The sequence below is a fragment of the Gobio gobio genome (assembly GCF_949357685.1).
Source record: "Gobio gobio genome assembly, chromosome: 11".
Lineage (NCBI taxonomy): Eukaryota > Metazoa > Chordata > Actinopteri > Cypriniformes > Gobionidae > Gobio > Gobio gobio.
This window is the reverse complement of record NC_137104.1, coordinates 55,647,832-55,668,710: the sequence shown is the minus strand read 5'-3', so window position 1 is coordinate 55,668,710 and position 20,879 is coordinate 55,647,832. Positions and strand designations below refer to the sequence as shown.

Genomic DNA, 20,879 nt, shown 5'->3' with positions numbered 1-20,879 from the left:
GTTTATTATCCTCCAGGCTGCTCTTTCACACTGGATACAGCTGTCCAGATCATCCTGAAATCAAAATTTACACTCTTTTACTTTACTTAAAATTGTGCTTCTTTCTTTATACACTTTTTGGTTAAGTCAGTTAAGTATTTAGTCATTGTTTAGTGTCGTTGTTTACTTTGGTTACTTGAAATTAAATAAATCTGAACTAAAATAAATTATTTAGCTATGTAACATTTTGTAGCTAGTTTCTATTTTCATTTAGTTTAACTTGATAATTTTTTTAAATAAATAAAATAAAAATGAATAGAACTATGTAGAAAACATGTAAAAACAATAACTAATAAAAAGTCAAAAACACAACAAAATTACCAAAAACTATGTAGAAATAGAAATATTAAAAAAGAAAACAACTAATAAACATAACAAACATAAACATAAACAACTAATACAAAGGACAAAAATAGACAGCAAAATTACCAAAAACTATGTAGAAATATTAAAAAAATATTAACTAACATTTTAAATTTTCATTAAGTTTAACTTGATGCTAAAAAACTACAACTAAAATAAACATGAACACAACTATGTAGAATATAAAACAATAACTTATAAAAATAACAACGTATGCAAACTATGTAGAAATAACTAAAATAAATACAAAAAAAGAAAATAAAATGTATAAAAAATATAAAGAACTATGAAAAACAAAAACGCAAAAGTAACAAACTAAAATAAAACTGTATAGAAATATTAAAAAAGAAAACAACTAATAAACATAACAAACATAAACATAAACAACTAATACAAAGGACAAAAATAGACAGCAAAATTACCAAAAACTATGTAGAAATATTAAAAAAATATTAACTAACATTTTACATTTTCATTAAGTTTAACTTGATGCTAAAAAACTACAACTAAAATAAACATGAACACAACTATGTAGAATATAAAAAACAATAACTAATAAAAATAACAACGTATGCAAACTATGTAGAAATAACTCAAATAAATACAAAAAAACGAAAATAAAATGTATAAAAAATATAAAGAACTATTAAAAACAAAAACGCAAAAATAACAAACTAAAATAAAACTGTATAGAAATATTAAAAAAGAAAACAACTAATAAACATAACAAACATAAACATAAACAACTAATACAAAGGACAAAAATAGACAGCAAAATTACCAAAAACTATGTAGAAATATTAAAAAAATATTAACTAACATTTTACATTTTCATTAAGTTTAACTTGATGCTAAAAAACTACAACTAAAATAAACATGAACACAACTATGTAGAATATAAAAAACAATAACTAATAAAAATAACAACGTATGCAAACTATGTAGAAATAACTCAAATAAATACAAAAAAACGAAAATAAAATGTATAAAAAATATAAAGAACTATTAAAAACAAAAACGCAAAAATAACAAACTAAAATAAAACTGTATAGAAATATTAAAAAAGAAAACAACTAATAAACATAACAAACATAAACATAAACAACTAATACAAAGGACAAAAATAGACAGCAAAATTACCAAAAACTATGTAGAAATATTAAAAAAATATTAACTAACATTTCACATTTTCATTAAGTTTAACTTGATGCTAAAAAACTACAACTAAAATAAACATGAACACAACTATGTAGAATATAAAAACAATAACTTATAAAAATAACAACGTATGCAAACTATGTAGAAATAACTCAAATAAATACAAAAAAACGAAAATAAAATGTATAAAAAATATAAAGAACTATTAAAAACAAAAACGCAAAAATAACAAACTAAAATAAAACTGTAAATATTAAAAAAGAAAACAACTAATAAACATAACAAACATAAACATAAACAACTAATACAAAGGACAAAAATAGACAGCAAAATTACCAAAAACTATGTAGAAATATTAAAAAAATATTAACTAACATTTTAAATTTTCATTAAGTTTAACTTGATGCTAAAAAACTACAACTAAAATAAACATGAACACAACTATGTAGAATATAAAACAATAACTTATAAAAATAACAACGTATGCAAACTATGTAGAAATAACTAAAATAAATACAAAAAAAGAAAATAAAATGTATAAAAAATATAAAGAACTATGAAAAACAAAAACGCAAAAGTAACAAACTAAAATAAAACTGTATAGAAATATTAAAAAAGAAAACAACTAATAAACATAACAAACATAAACATAAACAACTAATACAAAGGACAAAAATAGACAGCAAAATTACCAAAAACTATGTAGAAATATTAAAAAAATATTAACTAACATTTTACATTTTCATTAAGTTTAACTTGATGCTAAAAAACTACAACTAAAATAAACATGAACACAACTATGTAGAATATAAAAAACAATAACTAATAAAAATAACAACGTATGCAAACTATGTAGAAATAACTCAAATAAATACAAAAAAACGAAAATAAAATGTATAAAAAATATAAAGAACTATTAAAAACAAAAACGCAAAAATAACAAACTAAAATAAAACTGTATAGAAATATTAAAAAAGAAAACAACTAATAAACATAACAAACATAAACATAAACAACTAATACAAAGGACAAAAATAGACAGCAAAATTACCAAAAACTATGTAGAAATATTAAAAAAATATTAACTAACATTTTACATTTTCATTAAGTTTAACTTGATGCTAAAAAACTACAACTAAAATAAACATGAACACAACTATGTAGAATATAAAAAACAATAACTAATAAAAATAACAACGTATGCAAACTATGTAGAAATAACTCAAATAAATACAAAAAAACGAAAATAAAATGTATAAAAAATATAAAGAACTATTAAAAACAAAAACGCAAAAATAACAAACTAAAATAAAACTGTATAGAAATATTAAAAAAGAAAACAACTAATAAACATAACAAACATAAACATAAACAACTAATACAAAGGACAAAAATAGACAGCAAAATTACCAAAAACTATGTAGAAATATTAAAAAAATATTAACTAACATTTCACATTTTCATTAAGTTTAACTTGATGCTAAAAAACTACAACTAAAATAAACATGAACACAACTATGTAGAATATAAAAACAATAACTTATAAAAATAACAACGTATGCAAACTATGTAGAAATAACTCAAATAAATACAAAAAAACGAAAATAAAATGTATAAAAAATATAAAGAACTATTAAAAACAAAAACGCAAAAATAACAAACTAAAATAAAACTGTAAATATTAAAAAAGAAAACAACTAATAAACATAACATAAACATAAACAACTAATACAAAGGACAAAAATAGACAGCAAAATTACAAAAACTTAAAACTTGGTAGAAATCTTAAAAACTATAACAAAAAATATACTATGCAATACTTTTGACTTTTTTTTAATCTGCTGCGTTCACACCGAGCGCGAATAGCGCGTCTGGAGCGAGTGATGTCCATGTTAAGTCAATGTGGCGCGATGGACACGATCAGCCTGATGGACGTGATTTTGCCTCATTCAAAGAGGCAAACTGAGTGTCTTGATATTATTAGTTTGAAGCGAATTCGCGTCTGACGCCCGAGTTGAAAAATATTAACTTTTGCGTCCATTCGTGCCACATTAACCAATCAGGAGCCTGCTTGCTGCGGTCACGTGATGAAGTGACGTGATAAATGGGGGCAGGCCCGCCCAGAGTCACTCATTCAACATGGAGGAACGACTGATATTGGCAGTGAACAGTCATACGGAGCTATTTCGCTTCAAACGTTCGCTTTGGACAAGCAAATGGATTAAAAATGTTCAAGTGTCCAACTAGACGCGATAGAAGCGAATTTGACGCTCAATTCGCGTTCGGTGTGAACACAGCATAAGATTGAAAATATTCTCCAATTATTTAATTATATTGAAATAATTCCGGTTGTGATTCCCTCAGTTTCTCGTGTGCCTTCACGCTCTGTCTGTACTTTGATCCGGAAAACCTGTCCTCTCGACCCTCCTCACGGAGTTAACCCTTTAACTGTCACCCCCCTTTTTGAGAATACACATGAAAATGCCCTATCCAAACTTAAAGGGCTGTAATTCCAGAAAGCTTTGGAATATAGAGTTTGGTCTTGTTTTAAAGCAGACACTCGACAGATTATTGCTGAAGTGAAAGCAATTCAAAATATGAAAGTATGAAAAAGTTATGGAAGTGTAAATTTACTGTAAATAAAAAATACTGTACTAAATATTTTTTATTTCATATAAAATATATATTTTACAAAAATGTTTTACTATAAAATTACTATGAAATCAGAGCCATATGTCTAACCAAGTTGTGTTCCAAATTTGAAGTTGATATCACAAAAATTGAAGTTCCCATGAGATGTTGTTTAGGGCGCTGTACCACAAACAGCCACCGGTTGGCATTCAAATTCCATTGATTGTTTTTTGATGCATTTTCCTGTAAATTTCTGTTCAAATATCCCTTCCATCACAAAACAGTCCCCAAATATGGACCCTTGAGACTTTCCGACGATATGTGTTTTGTCAAGATTGCAAAAGATTTTGATTATAAAGTAGTTCAAATAAATGTAATATGAAACATGACACCGCCCACTAGGGGGAGGAGAATTTAGAGTACCATTTCCATGGGAACGCAACATCCGATTTCAAAACCGTTTACACAGGATGAATTTTGAGTCCGTAAGCTTTCGAATGACACCTAATTTATGATAATTACTAAAATATATGATACAAAACAAAGGTGATCAAAAAAAGAGTGCCAGGCGTCCCACCAGTGGGACGGTGACAGTTATTAAAGCTTATCTTAATTGACCGTTCACAAAGACCTGCCCCCTTTAGTTACTGTTGCTATGTCCGACAAGCCATGGCGCTCTCACACCACACACACACACACACACACACACACACACACACACAGACATTCTCACGTAGAGAAAATACATCGCGGAGCAAAGAGGACACTGACAACACACCGACAGACAGGACAGAGCAGGTTACTCTTGATATGAAACAAAGTCTCAACTTTGAAATTGTAATTTTTTAAAGAAATGTAAACCACAAATAGTGCTTTGTGGCTCTTTAATGTGTGGTGATCACTGTAGCGCCTCAGTTAAAGCGGCTCGTGAACCGATCATTTCTGAATCTAGTTCATTGATAAGCACGAAATAAACATGAATGAACACTAAAAGAAACTAAAAGTTTCACCTGCAGACCGTTTTCCAAGTTCACATCACCGATGTTAATCTACTAACTCTCCTGACTGCTTTGTCGGACAAAACGGCAGTTTCGGCGATGTGATTGGTCAGATCGCCTGTCCTTCAAACTTGTGGATAACTAAAATGGCTCATTCCTCACTTGTTTCTGGCCTTGTTCCTCCATCTCTTAAATCTGCTGTTATTAATCCCATACTTAAGAAACCAGGGCGGATCCGTCCAATTTTGATATCTTTCGACTGATTTCTAATTTGCCATTTAATCCTAAAATTTTTCAAAAAGTGTAGTAGCTCAGGTCCATCTCTTGGACAATGCATTGTTTGACCAATTTTGATCTGGCACTAAAGCACAGAGACTGCTCTTGTTCACATCACCATCGGCCTATCGCTGGCAGCCGACTCTGGTTTATTTACCGAACTTCTTGATCAGTGTGTGGCCTTCGATGCCATCTCACATTATATACTCAGGTTAGCTTCCGCTGGGATTACCGGCAATCCCCGTCTTGTTTTAGATCATATATCTCTGGTCGCAGTCAGTTCAACTTGCTGAAAATCCTCTAAAGTCACCGCTGGTGTTCCCCAGGGCTCGGTCCTGGGCCCTCTTCTATTCATCATTGATTTCCTTTTATCGAGCACATTTCTCCAGCTCCACAGAGACTGTGTTATTTATTGTGTATTGTTATTTACCTGGATTTAGGCCTTCTCATATTTTGTCAATATTTAAAGGGTTAGTTCACCCAAAAATGAAAATTCTGTCATTAATTACTTACCCTCATGTCGTTCGACACCCGTAAGACCTCCGTTCATCTTCAGACACAAATGAAGATATTTTAGTGTAAATCTGATGCTCTGAAAGGCCTCCACTGGCTCAACTTTACACTCTCAAGACCCTTAAAAGACACTAAAGACTAAAGTTACAAAGTCCATCTCACTACAGTGGTTCTACAATAACTTTATGAAGACGAGAATAGTTTCTGTGCGCAAAAAAAACCCCTAAATAACGACTTATATAGTGATGACGATTTCAAAACACGGCCTCATGAAGCTTCGAAGCGTTATGAATCAGCGAGTCGATTCAGCAGTTTGAATCGCCAAATTTCAGCAGTTTGACGGTTTGACACGCGATCCGAATCATGAATCGACTCGCTGATTCATAACACTTCGAAGCTTCATGAGGCCGTGTTTTGAAATCGTCATCACTATATAAGTCGTTATTTAGGGTTTTTTCGCGCACAAAAACTATTCTCATTACTCCATAAAGTTATTGTAGAGTCACTGTAGTGAGATGGACTTTGTAACAACGTCTTTAGTGTCTTTTAAGGGTCTTGAGAGTGTAAAGTTGAGCCAATGGAGGCCTTTCAGAGCATCAGATTTACACTAAAATATCTTCATTTGTGTCTGAAGATGAACGGAGGTCTGACGGGTGTCCAACCACATGAGGCTCAGTCATTAATGACAGAATTTTCATTTTTGGGTGAACTAACCCTTTAACTATTTAATGCTGGTTGACATCAACTTAAAGTTTAAGGTGAAAATATCCCATACTGATAAGTTTTGAACACCATGAAGATGGGTCATGGCAGAATCCAGCTGTGGCTGTGTGATGTGAATGAAGTGTTTCTCATTTGTTCAGCTGGACGAGCTGCTGGATCCGTCGACCTGGCTGGATGCTGGAGCGCAGGTGTTTTACTCCTTCTCTCTGGCGTTTGGAGGACTCATCTCCTTCTCCAGCTACAACTCTGTGCAGTGAGTCTCGCCAGCTCTTCTTGACATCTGTGAAGTGAAGCGGTGTGAGAATGAGAACGTGTTCCCTCTATCCCTGCAGTAATAACTGTGAGCAGGACGCCGTCATCATCTCTGTGATTAACGGCTTCACGTCCATTTACGCTGCCATCGTGATTTACTCCATCATCGGCTTCAGGGCCACGGAGAGGTTTGACGACTGTCTCAACGGGTAAATGTTCACCGATCATGACACAGATCTGATATTAGGGAATAATTCACCAAACAATAATACAAAGTCACTCTCATGTCCATCCAAAGCCGTACGCTGCTGTTTATTCCTCTACTAAACACAAAGAAAGAACAGATTTGTTATAAACACCAGTTTATAGTGACCACAGTTAAAAATAGTCCATATGTTTAATTTTTCATTATTTATTTCATATATTTATAAATATATACAAAAGATAAAATGCATATTTTGAATAAACATATTGAATAGATTACAATATATTTGATATTTTTTTATTTAATAATATATTTTAAAGTAAAGAAATATATTAAATATATTTAAATAAATATTATATATACTGTATATTATAAACAATCATATTTGATAAATATAAAAAATCATATTAAAACAATATATATGTCTATATTTAATAAACATGTTAAACAGATTACATTTGGTATTTTTATATATTAAAACAAATATATGAAATTAATATTTAAATTACAATTATATATTTAATAAATATATGAATTATATTAATACATATTTTGTTATATTATTTAATATACATTATTATTATTATATATACATATAAATATATTTAATACATATATAAAATGCATGTTAGTACATATGCTATATCTCTGTTTAATAAACATGAAATAGATTACACTGTATTTGATATTTTTATTTCATTATATATATACATAATATATTTAAAAAAACAAAACTTATATTTAATAAACATGAAACAGATGACAATATATTTAATATTTTTATTTCATTTTATATATATATATATATATATATATATATATATATATATATATATATATATATATATATATATATATATATATATATATATATATATATATATATATATATATATATATATATATATATATATTAAAGTACATTTTATAATTAAAATAAATCATATATCTACAGTGAGGAAAATAAGTATTTGAACACCTGCTATTTTGCAAGTTCTCCCACTTAGAAATCATGGAGGGTCTGAAATTGTCATCGTAGGGTCATGTCCACTGTGAGAGACATAATCTAAAAACAAAAATCTAGAAATCACAATGTATGATTTTTTAACTATTTATTTGTGTGATACAGCTGCAAATAAGTATCTGAACACCTGAGAAAAATGTTAATATTTGGTACAGTAGCCTTTGTTTGCAATTACAGAGGTCAAACGTTTCCTGTAGTTTTTCAGCAGGTTTGCACACTAAGACTTTAGTGTGCAATCCCTAAAGACTTCAGGGATTTTGGCCCACTCCTCCACACAGATCTTCTCTAGATCAGGTTTCTGGCCGGAGTTTGAGCTCCTCCACAGATTGTCTATTGGGTTTAGGTCTGGAGACTGGCTAGGCCACGCCAGAACCTTGATCTGCTTCTTACAGAGCCACTCCTTGGTTCTCCTGGCTGTGTGCTTCGGGTCATTGACCCAGCCTCGACCCATCTTCAATGCTCTAACTGAGGGAAGGAGGTTGTTCCCCAAAATCTCGCAATACATGGCCCTGGTCATCCTCTCCTTAATACAGTGCAGTCGCCCTGTCCCATGGGCAGAAAAACACCCCCACAGCATGATGCTGCCACCCCTATGCTTCACAGTAGGTATGGTGTTCTTGGGATGGTACTCATCATTCTTCTTCCTCCAAACACGTTTAGTGGAATTATGACCAAAAAGTTATATTTTGGTCTCATCTGACCACATGACTTTCTCCCATGACTCCTCTGGATCATCCAAATGGTCAATGGCAAACTTAAGATGGGCCTGGACATGTGCTGGTTTAAGCAGGGGAACCTTCCGTGCCATGCATGATTTCAAACCATGACGTCTTAGTGTATTACCAAGAGTAACCTTGGAAACGGTGGTCCAGCTCTTTTCAGGTCATTGACCAGCTCCTCCGTGTAGTTCTGGGCTGATTTCTCACCTTTCTTAGGATCATTGAGACCCCACGAGGTGAGATCTTGCATGGAGCCCCAGTCCGAGGTCTAATGATTGCTCCAACAGTGGATCTTTTTTCACCAAGCTGCTTGGCAATTTCCCCGTAGCCCTTTCCAGCCTTGTGGAGGTGTACAATTTTGTCTCTAGTGTCTTTGGACAGCTCTTTGGTCTTGGCCATGTTAGTAGTTGGATTCTTACTGATTGTATGGGGTGGACAGGTGTCTTTATGCAGCTAACGACCTCAAACAGGTGCATCTAATTTAGGAAAATAAATGGAGTGGAGGTGGACATTTTGAAGGCAGACTAACAGGTCTTTGAGGCTCAGAATTCTAGCTGATAGACAGGTGTTCAAATACTTATTTGCAGCTGTATCATACAAATAAATAGTTAAAAAATCTTATATTGTGATTTCTGGATTTTTTTAATTTAGATTATGTTAGATTACGACATGCACCTACGATGACAATTTCAGACCCCTTCATGATTTCTAAGTGGGAGAACTTGCAAAATAGCAGGGTGTTCAAATACTTATTTTCCTCACTGTATATATATATATTTTATCGTTTTCCCATTTTCCGAAGATTAGCTCAAATTGACAGTGCTTTTGTCTCTCCGCAGTAACATCCTGGCACTGATGAACGCGTTCAATCTGCCGGAGGGAAATGTCACGGAGAGCAACTACGAGAGTGTTCTTCAGCATCTCAACAGCACCACACCAGCCGTCATTCAGGATCTCCAGCTCAAGACCTGCGACATGCAGACGTTCCTCAGTCAGGTCGGTCTGCACAGCTCCAGGCTCTTCAGGAGCTCGTCTAAATGAGGGGCAAGTAGCGTGTGCACACCAAGCAGGAAATCTAGCTGACCGCCTATTATCTGTGCAGGGCGTTGAGGGAACCGGCTTGGCCTTCATCGTGTTCACCGAGGCCATCACCAAGATGCCCATCTCTCCTATGTGGTCAGTGCTGTTCTTCATCATGCTCTTCTGTCTGGGACTGTCCACCATGTTTGGGAGTGTTGAAGGTGTGGTTGCGCCCCTCCAGGACCTCAACATCCTCCCCAAGAACTGGCCGAAGGAGGTCTACACAGGTACATTAGCACAGAATAGAAGTTGCGCAAGTCTATTGTGATCCGAGTGAAACTGCTTCTCAAACAAGAACAAATGTAGGACGGGGCTTAATTTTGATCTATGATTGGATGGTTGTGTGCTATTGGTGGATCTCATGTGAGTGACAGATTGCCCCGCTCTTGTCTTCCGCAAAATGGAGGGGAAGTTATTCTGATTCAAGATTACCAGGAACGTGAATTAAATGAAGTTCACCAATAAATCACCAGAATAAACACTGCAATATTCCATAAAACACAGATTTCATGGTGAATTTGAACTAATCACTGGATCTTTCCCTTCATTGTGTTTCAGGTCTGGTGTGTTTAGTCTCTTTTGGTTTTGCGATCATCTTCGCTCAGGGTTCTGGTGATTATTGGTTGGCTCTGTTCGACAGCTTCGCTGGATCCATTCCTTTACTGATCATTGCCTTCTGTGAGATGATGGCTGTATCTTACATTTATGGGATTGACAGGTGAGTCTACTCTAAAAGTGATTCCCATGCATTCACGTTCGAACTGTGTCAATACTGATGTATTGGGGTCTCACTTTGGAGCCCCAATCACCTCTGAGTAGTAAGAAAATGGGCCAATGAATACTGCCGAGTGAGATTTGCATGCCGAAGCACTCATACTCGGACATATGCCAGCCAGCAACTCACTTGCTCAGATTTTTGCTTCGGAGTGATCCCTCGTCCAATCGCCTCACAAAGAGCCTGATCTAAAAGAGCTTGTCTACGAGAGGAGGTCTCTCTTGCCGGTGAAAGAGCGCATTTAGTGGTGATTCGCCATTGATAAAAGAGGTTTTGCACAAACTTCTATTACTTCTATAAACTAAGGTTAATACAAACTTTGATATTAAATAAAAAAATAACATTAGGCTATAATAGGCCTATTTAAACATCAATATGAAGCAAAATACGTACTAAAAGTGCTTTAAGGCCTGTACACACCGGGACGAATATCGCGCGCGCTTATCGCCAGCGTTTTTCGTGCTGTTTTTCGGCGCGTCTTGAGTGTTCACACCCAAGCGATTTTCACTGGCGCTGCGCCGAGTGAACGTGCACATTCAGTCGATGCGCTCCCGGTACACAAGATGGTGCTGCGGCACTTTAAGCCTCTGACACTCGCTTGTCACACAGAAGGAGAAGAGAGACAGTATTTACGTGCTTGCCAAAACCAGAGACATATTATGTATATGGACAAAACCATTCACACACTTTTTGCTAACTGGCAAGCAGCATTAGCAGTTCATCTTCTTCTTTGTCTACTTACTACTTCTTCGTAGTATCAATGTGTGCTCGGCCAGACCGTTTTGTGCTCGAGCGCCACCCAGCCGTGTTTTACTGTCACTTCAGCAGCTCCAGGCACGTGAACAAAAGCGCCGATCTCATTGGTCGGCCAGTTTTTTACGCGCCGCGTCAAAATAAAAAAACGAACCCGAGGCGTTTTTTTAAAAAATGCCGCTTTTACGCCTGGCGTTTTGCGCATCGGTGTGAACACTCAGATTGGCGCCCATTGTTTAGTCCCGAGGCGTTAAACGTCGGCGATAAACGCGTGCGAAAATCGTCCCGGTGTGAACAGGCCTTTACATATAGAAGCGGGGAATCTCCTCAACCACCACCAATGTGCAGCACCACCTGGATGATGCAACGGCAGCCATTTTGTGCCAGAATGCCCACCACACACCAGCTGATTGGTGGAGAGGAGACTCCAATCAGTGTATATGGGGATGATTAGGAGGCCATGATGGACAGGGGCCAGGATGTCGGGGTTACACCCCTACTCTTTTTCCGAAGGACATCCTGGGAATTTCCATAAAAATTGGAAAATCCCAGGATGTCCTTCGGAAAAAGAGTAGGGGTGTAACCCTGGCATCATTTTTATGGACAGAATTTCTAGGCGCAGCCAAGGGCCGCAGAGTGTCCGGGACCACACGATTTCGTCGCTGGGACACAGAGGACTTAAGTGGCCATCGCTGCACATCACGATTGGTTGCTGGGAAAGTACAATCTGTTCCTCGGGTTCCTGAGAGGCGCCAGGAGGCTAAATCCTCCCAGGCCGCACCTCATCCCCTCCTGGGACCTCTCTGTGGTCTTCTCTGGACAGTCAGTTGAGCATTTTCAGTCAGGGAATCCTGCCTTGAATTCATTGGGATACATGCCCAACATTCCCATCACTCCTTTCAGGGACCAGGTGGTGAACTTGCAAGCGCTGCTCCCAGAGGAGGCACATCCAGCCCTTGGGTTGCTGTGTCCCGTTCACGCCCAGAAGCTCAGAACAGCTCTTTGTCTGCTAAAGAGACGATCAGAAGAAGGGAAAGACTGTCTCCAAACAGAGGTTGGCCCACTAGATAGTGGATGTCATCGCCTTGGCCTACCGATCCCACGGTGAGCCATGCCCACTCACTCCACTCGAGGTGTTGCTTCCTCTTGGGTAGACATCCGCAGAACTGAAGGCAGGGCGACATCTAATACCGTCGTGAGATTGTTGAGTACAAACCTGTAATGTGCAGGAAGGCTGGCTCGGTTGCATTCCTCTAAGGGAGGAATATGAGCACCTTCTTTGCTCTTCAGGTGAGTTCCCCACTCGGCAAACCCCGAATCGAGTTCCACCAAGCATCTTTCGGCAGTCGGCCCTTGCACTGGACTAGACGCCCATATCCCTTCTTGGTAATCCCATATGTGTAGTCTTCCATGGTAAACCCGTATATTTCCCTGGAAAGTTTCTGCTCTGCCCGTTTCTGCGTCTGTAGTTGTCCCATACCTGTCTACTGCAGAGATCTTTCATATATATCCTCACGGGTCAGTCCATATGTGTTTCTGCACATTACCTCCCTGTCTCGGCTCCTCGGCATGAGCCTGAATGAGCGAGTTATGTCCGGGAATGAGTGGCTCGGCATGCAAATCTCACTACTCAGAGGTGATTGGGGCTCCCAATATGTCAGTATCGACATAACGTCTCCGTTCCCTCCCTCAGGGAACAAGGATTACATCAGTAACATATAAATACATATTTCAATGTAATGTTTTTATTATGTTTAAAACCCCAATTATTTAAAGGGTTAGTTCACCCAAAAATGTAAATTCTGTCATTAATGACTTACCCTCATGTCGTTCGACACCCGTCAGACCTCCGTTCATCTTCGGAACAGAAATTAAGATATTTTAGTTGAAATCTGATGCTCTGAAAGGCCTCCATTGGCTCAATGCACTTTACACTCTCAAGACCCTTAAAAGACACTAAAGACTAAAGTTACAAAGTCCATCTCACTACAGTGGTTCTACAATAACTTTATGAATCGGCGACAATAGTTTTTGTGCGCAAAAAAACCCTAAATAACGTCTTACATAGCGATGACGATTTCAAAACAAAGCATCATGAAGCTTCGAAGCGTTATGAATCACTGAGCCGAATGATGATTCGGATCGCGTGTCAAACTGCTGAAATGTGGCGATTCAAACCGCTGAATCGACTCAGTGATTCATAACGCTTCGAAGCTTCATGATGCTTTGTTTTGAAATCGTCATCACTATGTAAGTCGTTATTTAGGGTTTTTTTGCGCACAAAAACTATTGTCGCCGATTCATAAAGTTATTGTAGAACCACTGTAGTGAGATGGACTTTGTAACTTTAGTCTTTAGTGTCTTTTAAGGGTCTTGAGAGTGTAAAGTTGAGCCAATGGAGGCCTTTCAGAGCATCAGATTTACACTAAAATATCTTCATTTGTGTCTGAAGATGAACGGAGGTCTGACGGGTGTCCAACCACATGAGGCTCAGTCATTAATGACACAATTTACATTTTTGGGTGAACTAACCCTTTAATATGTTGATATGTTGGGACAGACCTGCTGACGTGTGCATGTTCTCTGAGCGCAGGTTCAATGACGACATCAAGTTCATGATCGGTCACAAGCCCAACATCTTCTGGCAGGCCACCTGGAGAGTGATCAGTCCGCTCATCGTGCTGGTCATCTTCCTCTTCTACTTCGTCACCACTGTGAGCAAAGAGCTGACCTACATCGCCTGGGACCCGGAGTCTGTACGTGTCCATCCGCACCATATCACCCTATCACATGACCCTGAGAATCACCTCTATAGATCAAGTCAGCAAGGGGGGGGGGGGGAATGGGGGGGTTGGTTACCATGGCAACCATTTCATTTCTATGATACAACAGAAAGAAATAGAGTTGAACATTAGATCAAACGTTTCAAACTGGACAAACGCCAAGAGAATCTCCAATAGTTTTGGCTGTTTTAAAAAGAGAAATAAATACATTATTTTTAGGTTTTTCCTTTCTAAAAAAAATTTGAAAATGTAATTTCTCAGAAATGAATGAGTAACTGCGACCCATTGACAGATGATGGAAATTATCCATCCGCTAAATCTGCCACATTTACATTCCAAAATGCCTGATATGTAATTTATTAAATAAATTAATAAATTAGAGTAATAAATAAACATGGGTAACACATAAATAATAATAAATAAGATAAATAAATACGTGTAAAAATATTTACAAAATAAACAAATACGAGTAATAAATAAGTGTAAAAAATATTTATAAATAAATAAATCAATAAGAGTAATAAATAAATAAATAAGTGTAATAAATAAATAAATAAGTATAAAATTATTTAAAAATAAATAAATAAAATTAATAAATAAATATGGGTAAAACATAAAAAAAAGAGAAATAAATAAATAAGTGTGAAAATATTTACAAAATAAATAAACAAGAGTAATAAATAAATATGGGTAAAACATAAAACAAAAAATATGAGAAATAAACAAATAAATAAGCGTAAAAAAATAATAAATAAGTGTAAAATATATATATAAAAATAATAAATATGAGTAATAAATAAATATGGGTAAAATATAAAAAATATTTACAAAATAAATAAATAAGTATAAAATATTTACAAAATAAATAAATAAGAGTAATAAATAAATAAATAACTCTAAAATTATTTTAAAATAAATAATAAAAGCAATAAATAAATATGGACAAAACATTATTTTTTTATAAATATGATAAATAAATAAATAAGTGTAAAAATAATTACAAAATAAATAAATAAGAGTAATAAATAAATGTAAAAATATTTACAAAATAAATAAACAAGAGTAATAAATAAATGTAAAATATTTACAAAATAAATAATAAATAAGAGTAATGAATAAATATGGGTAAAACATAAAAAATATTTACAAAATAAATAAGTGTAAAAATATTTTACATTTTTTTATAAATAAATAAGAGTAATAAATAAAACACATAAAATGAGTAACACACATAAAAATTTAATAAATATGAGTTATATGAATAATTAATAATATGTGTAAATAAATCAGTAATAAATAGGTGTAATAAACATGAATAATAAATACATATGTAAAACACAAATAAATAATTAAGAGCAATACATATGAATAATAAATAAATGTAAATAAATGAGTAATAAATACAAAACAGCAATATATAAACTGTAATACATAAAGTGTAAAAAACAAACATGAATGAGTAATAAACATAAATGTGTAATATATAAATATAGAATGAGTATACTCATGTTTACATTTTACACATATTTATTACACCGGTATTACTCATATTAAAATAAATTTTATGAGTAAATAAATAAATATGAGTACTGAATAGAAGAGTAATAAATGATCCCAGATGCTGATTTGTGCTTCCGGTCTTCAGGAGAACTTCCCGATGCTGGCGACGCGCTCCTATCCGGACTGGATTTACAGCATCATCTTCATCCTGTCCGGCGTCCCAGCGCTCGTCATCCCAGCAGTGGCTCTGTTCAAGCTCATCCGAAACCGCTGCTGCGGGTCAGAGGTCAAACACACCGCCCAGCCGCTCTACTCCATCTCAGACAAAATACAGATGGAGCCGGATGAGCCGGACACCCACAGCTAAAGCAGAACACACACACACACACACACACACACACACACACTGACCCGTGGAGGAGGAATACAGGCCAGTGCTCGTCAACACAACAGGAGAACCACTGACACCTGCTCCAGTTTACACGCTCTCTGCGCTTTCTGTTGTCTTTTTAATTTTGTATTTTGAGATGATTTGATGGTATTTTTTAATATTTATGCAATAATGATTGTCTATTTTTGCCATTTAAAATTATACAAAAAACTTTTGTTTATTTTTTATTATTGCAGTATTTCAGGTTAAAATAGAGACTAGGCCTTCAAAATAATTTTTTTGAAGGCAGATTAGCGCCCTCTGTTGGAACTATTGAAGAAATCCTGCAACCATGTGTGTGACCACTAGAGGTCTCTATGGAGAGGCTTGAGCATTCACTAGTTCTCTTTTGAACACATTTAATGATTTTTTTTTTTATGGATTTGAATATATATTTTAAAAATCTCAAAGACTATTTATTATAAAGTTTTAGATAAATGTTTTTTTGTTAGAAATATAGATTTTGTTCTGTGAATTTGTGTTTTTGCCGATTTCTCATTCATTTCCTATGGTCGCTCATTTATGACTGAAGACAATGAACACTACTTTTTTTTTTTACGACCAATTAGCATGCTCGAATCACGACCCCAATTTTTTTTTGTGTGTTTACATACCTAATGCTAGAAAAGTCACCAAGTTTCATATCATTCCCATGAAGCTGTGATTTTTAACATTTAAAAAAACAGAAGATTTTCCGGTCAGAAATGAGGGAAGAGCACCAGAGGGTTATAATACACATTAAGAGGATTTGCATGCCTCATCTCATATAATACTGTTGTTCATGCCAGTGTACAGTGACTATAATGTATAATATTTACATGATAATTGTAATGTCTTATAGAGGTCCATGTAATTGTAAATGTATTATAAGTATTTTTATGATGTGCTCTTGTTGTTGTTCTTAACAATGCCAGTTTAATAATAAACCAGATTTGATCATGTACAGTATCAGTTAAAGATGCAGTTTGCTCTGAGCCGATAAGAAGAGAGTCAAGTCAAGCTTACAGTACTAAAAATGTGAGATTACATGATATGTGAAGTTATATGTATGAATTAGCTCACTCAAATATATCAAGTTCAGAGCAATTAAAAAAAAATCAAGTTCTGCTAACTTAAACTTTACATTTCTTAACAATTGTGGCACAAATTTCCTGCATTTTTTGAGTTTTGCCAACTTATTCAGTTTACAGTCTTTATAGAGTAAAGTGTGCATTAGTTCGATTTATAAAAATATAAACAAATCTGAATGTACTCAAAAACGTAATAAACAAACACAATAATTTTCTGTAAATCGGGGTTAATATTGTTGAGCTAAAAAAAGGTTTTATTCCTTGAATATATATGGATAAATGGAACTTAAGCTTATTTTATTACAATTTTAGTTTAGTAATAAGTACTAAAATAACAAAATAAAATAAAATAAGCAATAAGTAACTTAAGTTTATTTTATTTTAGTAATAAGTACTAAAATAACAAACTAAAATTACATAAAATAAGCAAATAAGTAACTTAAGTTTATTTTATTTTAGTAATAAGTACTAAAATAACAAACTAAAATTGAATAAAATAAGCAAATAAGTAACTTAAGTTTATTTTATTTTAGTAATAAGTACTAAAATAACAAACTAAAATTGAATAAAATAAGCAAACAAGTAACTTAAGTTTATTTTATTTTAGTAATAAGCAGAGGTGGGTAGTAACGAATTACATTTACTTCGTTACATTTACTTGAGTAAATATTTTGGGTAACTTGTACTTTTAGAGTAGATTTAAAGATGGGAACTTTTACTCTTACTCAAGTAAATTTCTTGTGAAAAAACTGTACTTTTACTTAGTTACATTCGGTGGCGTTCCTCCGTTACTGTCAAATGGTAATAATTATATTAGCCTATATATATTAAAATAAGTGAATATGACTTTCGCAAGTCTCGCGAAACGTTGGAGAGGCTGCTTCGCGAGAGGTTGCTACGCATCACCCGCTTATAATTAGCGCGCGTTTCGTCGGAAGATGTGTGTGAGCTACGGGAGGCAGATTGCCCGTGGCCTCAAGTTCAGTCTATGTTTTCACTCCAAGATGTCAAAAAGAATAGTTTCATAATGCGATGCATGTTGTGTGCACCAAAACGAACTGACATCTCTCAGCATACAAGAATTCCACCCTGAAAAGAACATGTAGCGGTAAGTGTCACAATGATGCCTATATTTGAACACTATTAACGGTCATTTGGTAACTATGGGGAATTTTCCCTTATTATAATACTATTTCACACACTGTCCGAGTGTTTTCCTCATATGCGCTCTTGTGCAAGCAATGAATCGTTTGAATCCTCCAAACAACACACGTCCACGAACAAACGTTCACATCTTCACATTTACATATCCTTTTCTTCACAAAACGAAACAAATTGAATAGCCTAATGTGACGTCTTGCATTTATACACAAATCCGGACAGACACCTGTCTGTAGTGAAGAAAATGCATGCAAATAAAAACGGTATTGTATTTTATTCCTACCTAAAGAATAGCCTATATACTTATACAAATATAAGAACAAAGTATGTTTTAAAAAGAGCTCTAGTTAGCCCAGCACACCATTAATTTACACTGTTTAACCATTAATCTCACACACACACACACACACACACACACACACACACACACACACACACACACACACACACACACACACACACACACACACACACACACACACACACACATGTTTGTTTTTGTGAAATGTGAGGACATTCCATAGGCGTAATGGTTTTTATACCGTACAAACCGTATTTTCTATCCCCTTACACTGACCCTAAACCTACCCATCACACACACACACACACACACACACACACACACACACACACACACACACACACACACACACACACACACACACACACACACACACACACACACACACACACACACACTGCCCCTGTCCCTAAACCTAGCCCTCACAGGAGACTGTGCAGTTCACTTTCTGTGAAAAAAAACTTGTTCTGTGTGATTTATAAGCATTTTGAAAAGTGAGGACATGGGGAACGTCCTCATATTTCACCCTCTTTTTGTAATACCTATGTCATACCCATGTCATTATACACATTTGTGTCCTGATATTTCACAAAAACATGCCCCCCCACACACACACACACACACACACACACACACACACACACACACACACACACACACACACACACACACACACACACACACACACATATATATATATATTATATATATATAAGGTTCATTAGCTTACATTAGTTAACATGAACTAATAATGAACTGCACTTATAAAGCACTTATTTATCTTTATGTTAATTTAAACATTTACTAATGCATTATTAAAATATTGTTAACATTAGTCAATGCACTGTGAACTAACATGAATAAACCATGAACAGCTGGATTTTTATGAACTAACGTTGAAAAAGATTAACTAATGCTGAACAGAGGTGTTGTTCATGGTTAGTTCATGTTAACTAATACATTAACTAATGTTAACTAATACAACCTTATTGTAAAGTGTTACAGAGAGGTGTGTGAAAGCTCTCCAAGTAGCCTGAAATTCAGGGTTTTCGCTTATCAATCAGATCGAAAGTAACTAGTAACTAACTACTTGAGTAGTTTTCTCATCGAATACTTTTTTACTCTTACTCAAGTAAATATTACGATTTTTACTTTTACTTGAGTAAATATTTCAGTAAGTACTTGTACTTTTACTTGAGTACAGATTTTGGCTACTCTACCCACCTCTGGTAATAAGTACTAAAATAACAAACTAAAATTGAATAAAATAAGCAAATAAGTAACTTAAGTTTATTTTATTTTAGTAATAAGTACTAAAATAACAAACTAAAATTGAATAAAATAAGCAAACAAGTAACTTAAGTTTATTTTATTTTAGTAATAAGTACTAAAATAACAAACTAAAATTGAATAAAATAAGCAAATAAGTAACTTAAGTTTATTTTATTTTAGTAATAAGTACTAAAATAACAAACTAAAATTGAATAAAATAAGCAATAAGTCACTTAAGTTTATTTTATTTTTATTTTAGTAATAAGTACTAAAATAACAAACTAAAACTAAAATTAAATAAGCAAAAAAGTAACAAGTTTATTTTATTCTAGTAATAAGTACTAAAATAACAAACTAAAAATAAAATAAAATGAGCAATAAGTAACTTAAGTTTATTTTATTTTATTTTTATTTTAGTAAGAAGTACTAAAATAATAAACTAAAATGAAATAAAATAAGTAACTTAAGTGTATTATTCTAGTAATAAGTACTAAAATAAACTAAAACTAAAATAAAAAAATCTATAATAGAATGATAGATCTAATGAAAGAGATTATATAAATAAATACAAATTTATTAGATTAAATATATATATAAAAAAGACAAAAACACAACAAAATGACTAAAACTTTAAAATAAAAGCATAATAGTAAACTCTAATAGTATATCCACTGGCAGAAACAATCCAGCCGTGAGTACCATTACACATTAACTACCACTGAAACCAGTTTAGCCTTCCTCCAGCCTTTATCTGCTGACGAATCACTTAAAGCTCCCGGAATAAAGCAGCGAGTATTAAAGGTCGCTAATACCGAGCCGCCGTCAGATCTCTTTACGATCACACACACACAGA

At 34.1% G+C, this 20,879-nt stretch overlaps 1 protein-coding gene across 1 annotated transcript in view; it reads left to right on the top strand.

Moving 5' to 3' along the window:
* The window catches only part of LOC307133528 (sodium-dependent neutral amino acid transporter B(0)AT1-like), a gene marked incomplete at both ends in the record, with an annotated part of 35,169 nt that extends 19,010 nt beyond the window's left edge, over window positions 1-16,159 (top strand). The window contains 7 exons of the mRNA XM_079828608.1: window positions 6,842-6,954; window positions 7,034-7,162; window positions 9,741-9,897; window positions 10,004-10,208; window positions 10,540-10,699; window positions 14,103-14,265; window positions 15,938-16,159. Coding sequence (XP_079684734.1) covers window positions 6,842-6,954; window positions 7,034-7,162; window positions 9,741-9,897; window positions 10,004-10,208; window positions 10,540-10,699; window positions 14,103-14,265; window positions 15,938-16,159 — 1,149 coding nt within the window. The remainder of the gene's footprint in view (window positions 1-6,841; window positions 6,955-7,033; window positions 7,163-9,740; window positions 9,898-10,003; window positions 10,209-10,539; window positions 10,700-14,102; window positions 14,266-15,937) is intronic.
* Between the last annotated feature and the right edge of the window lie 4,720 nt (window positions 16,160-20,879).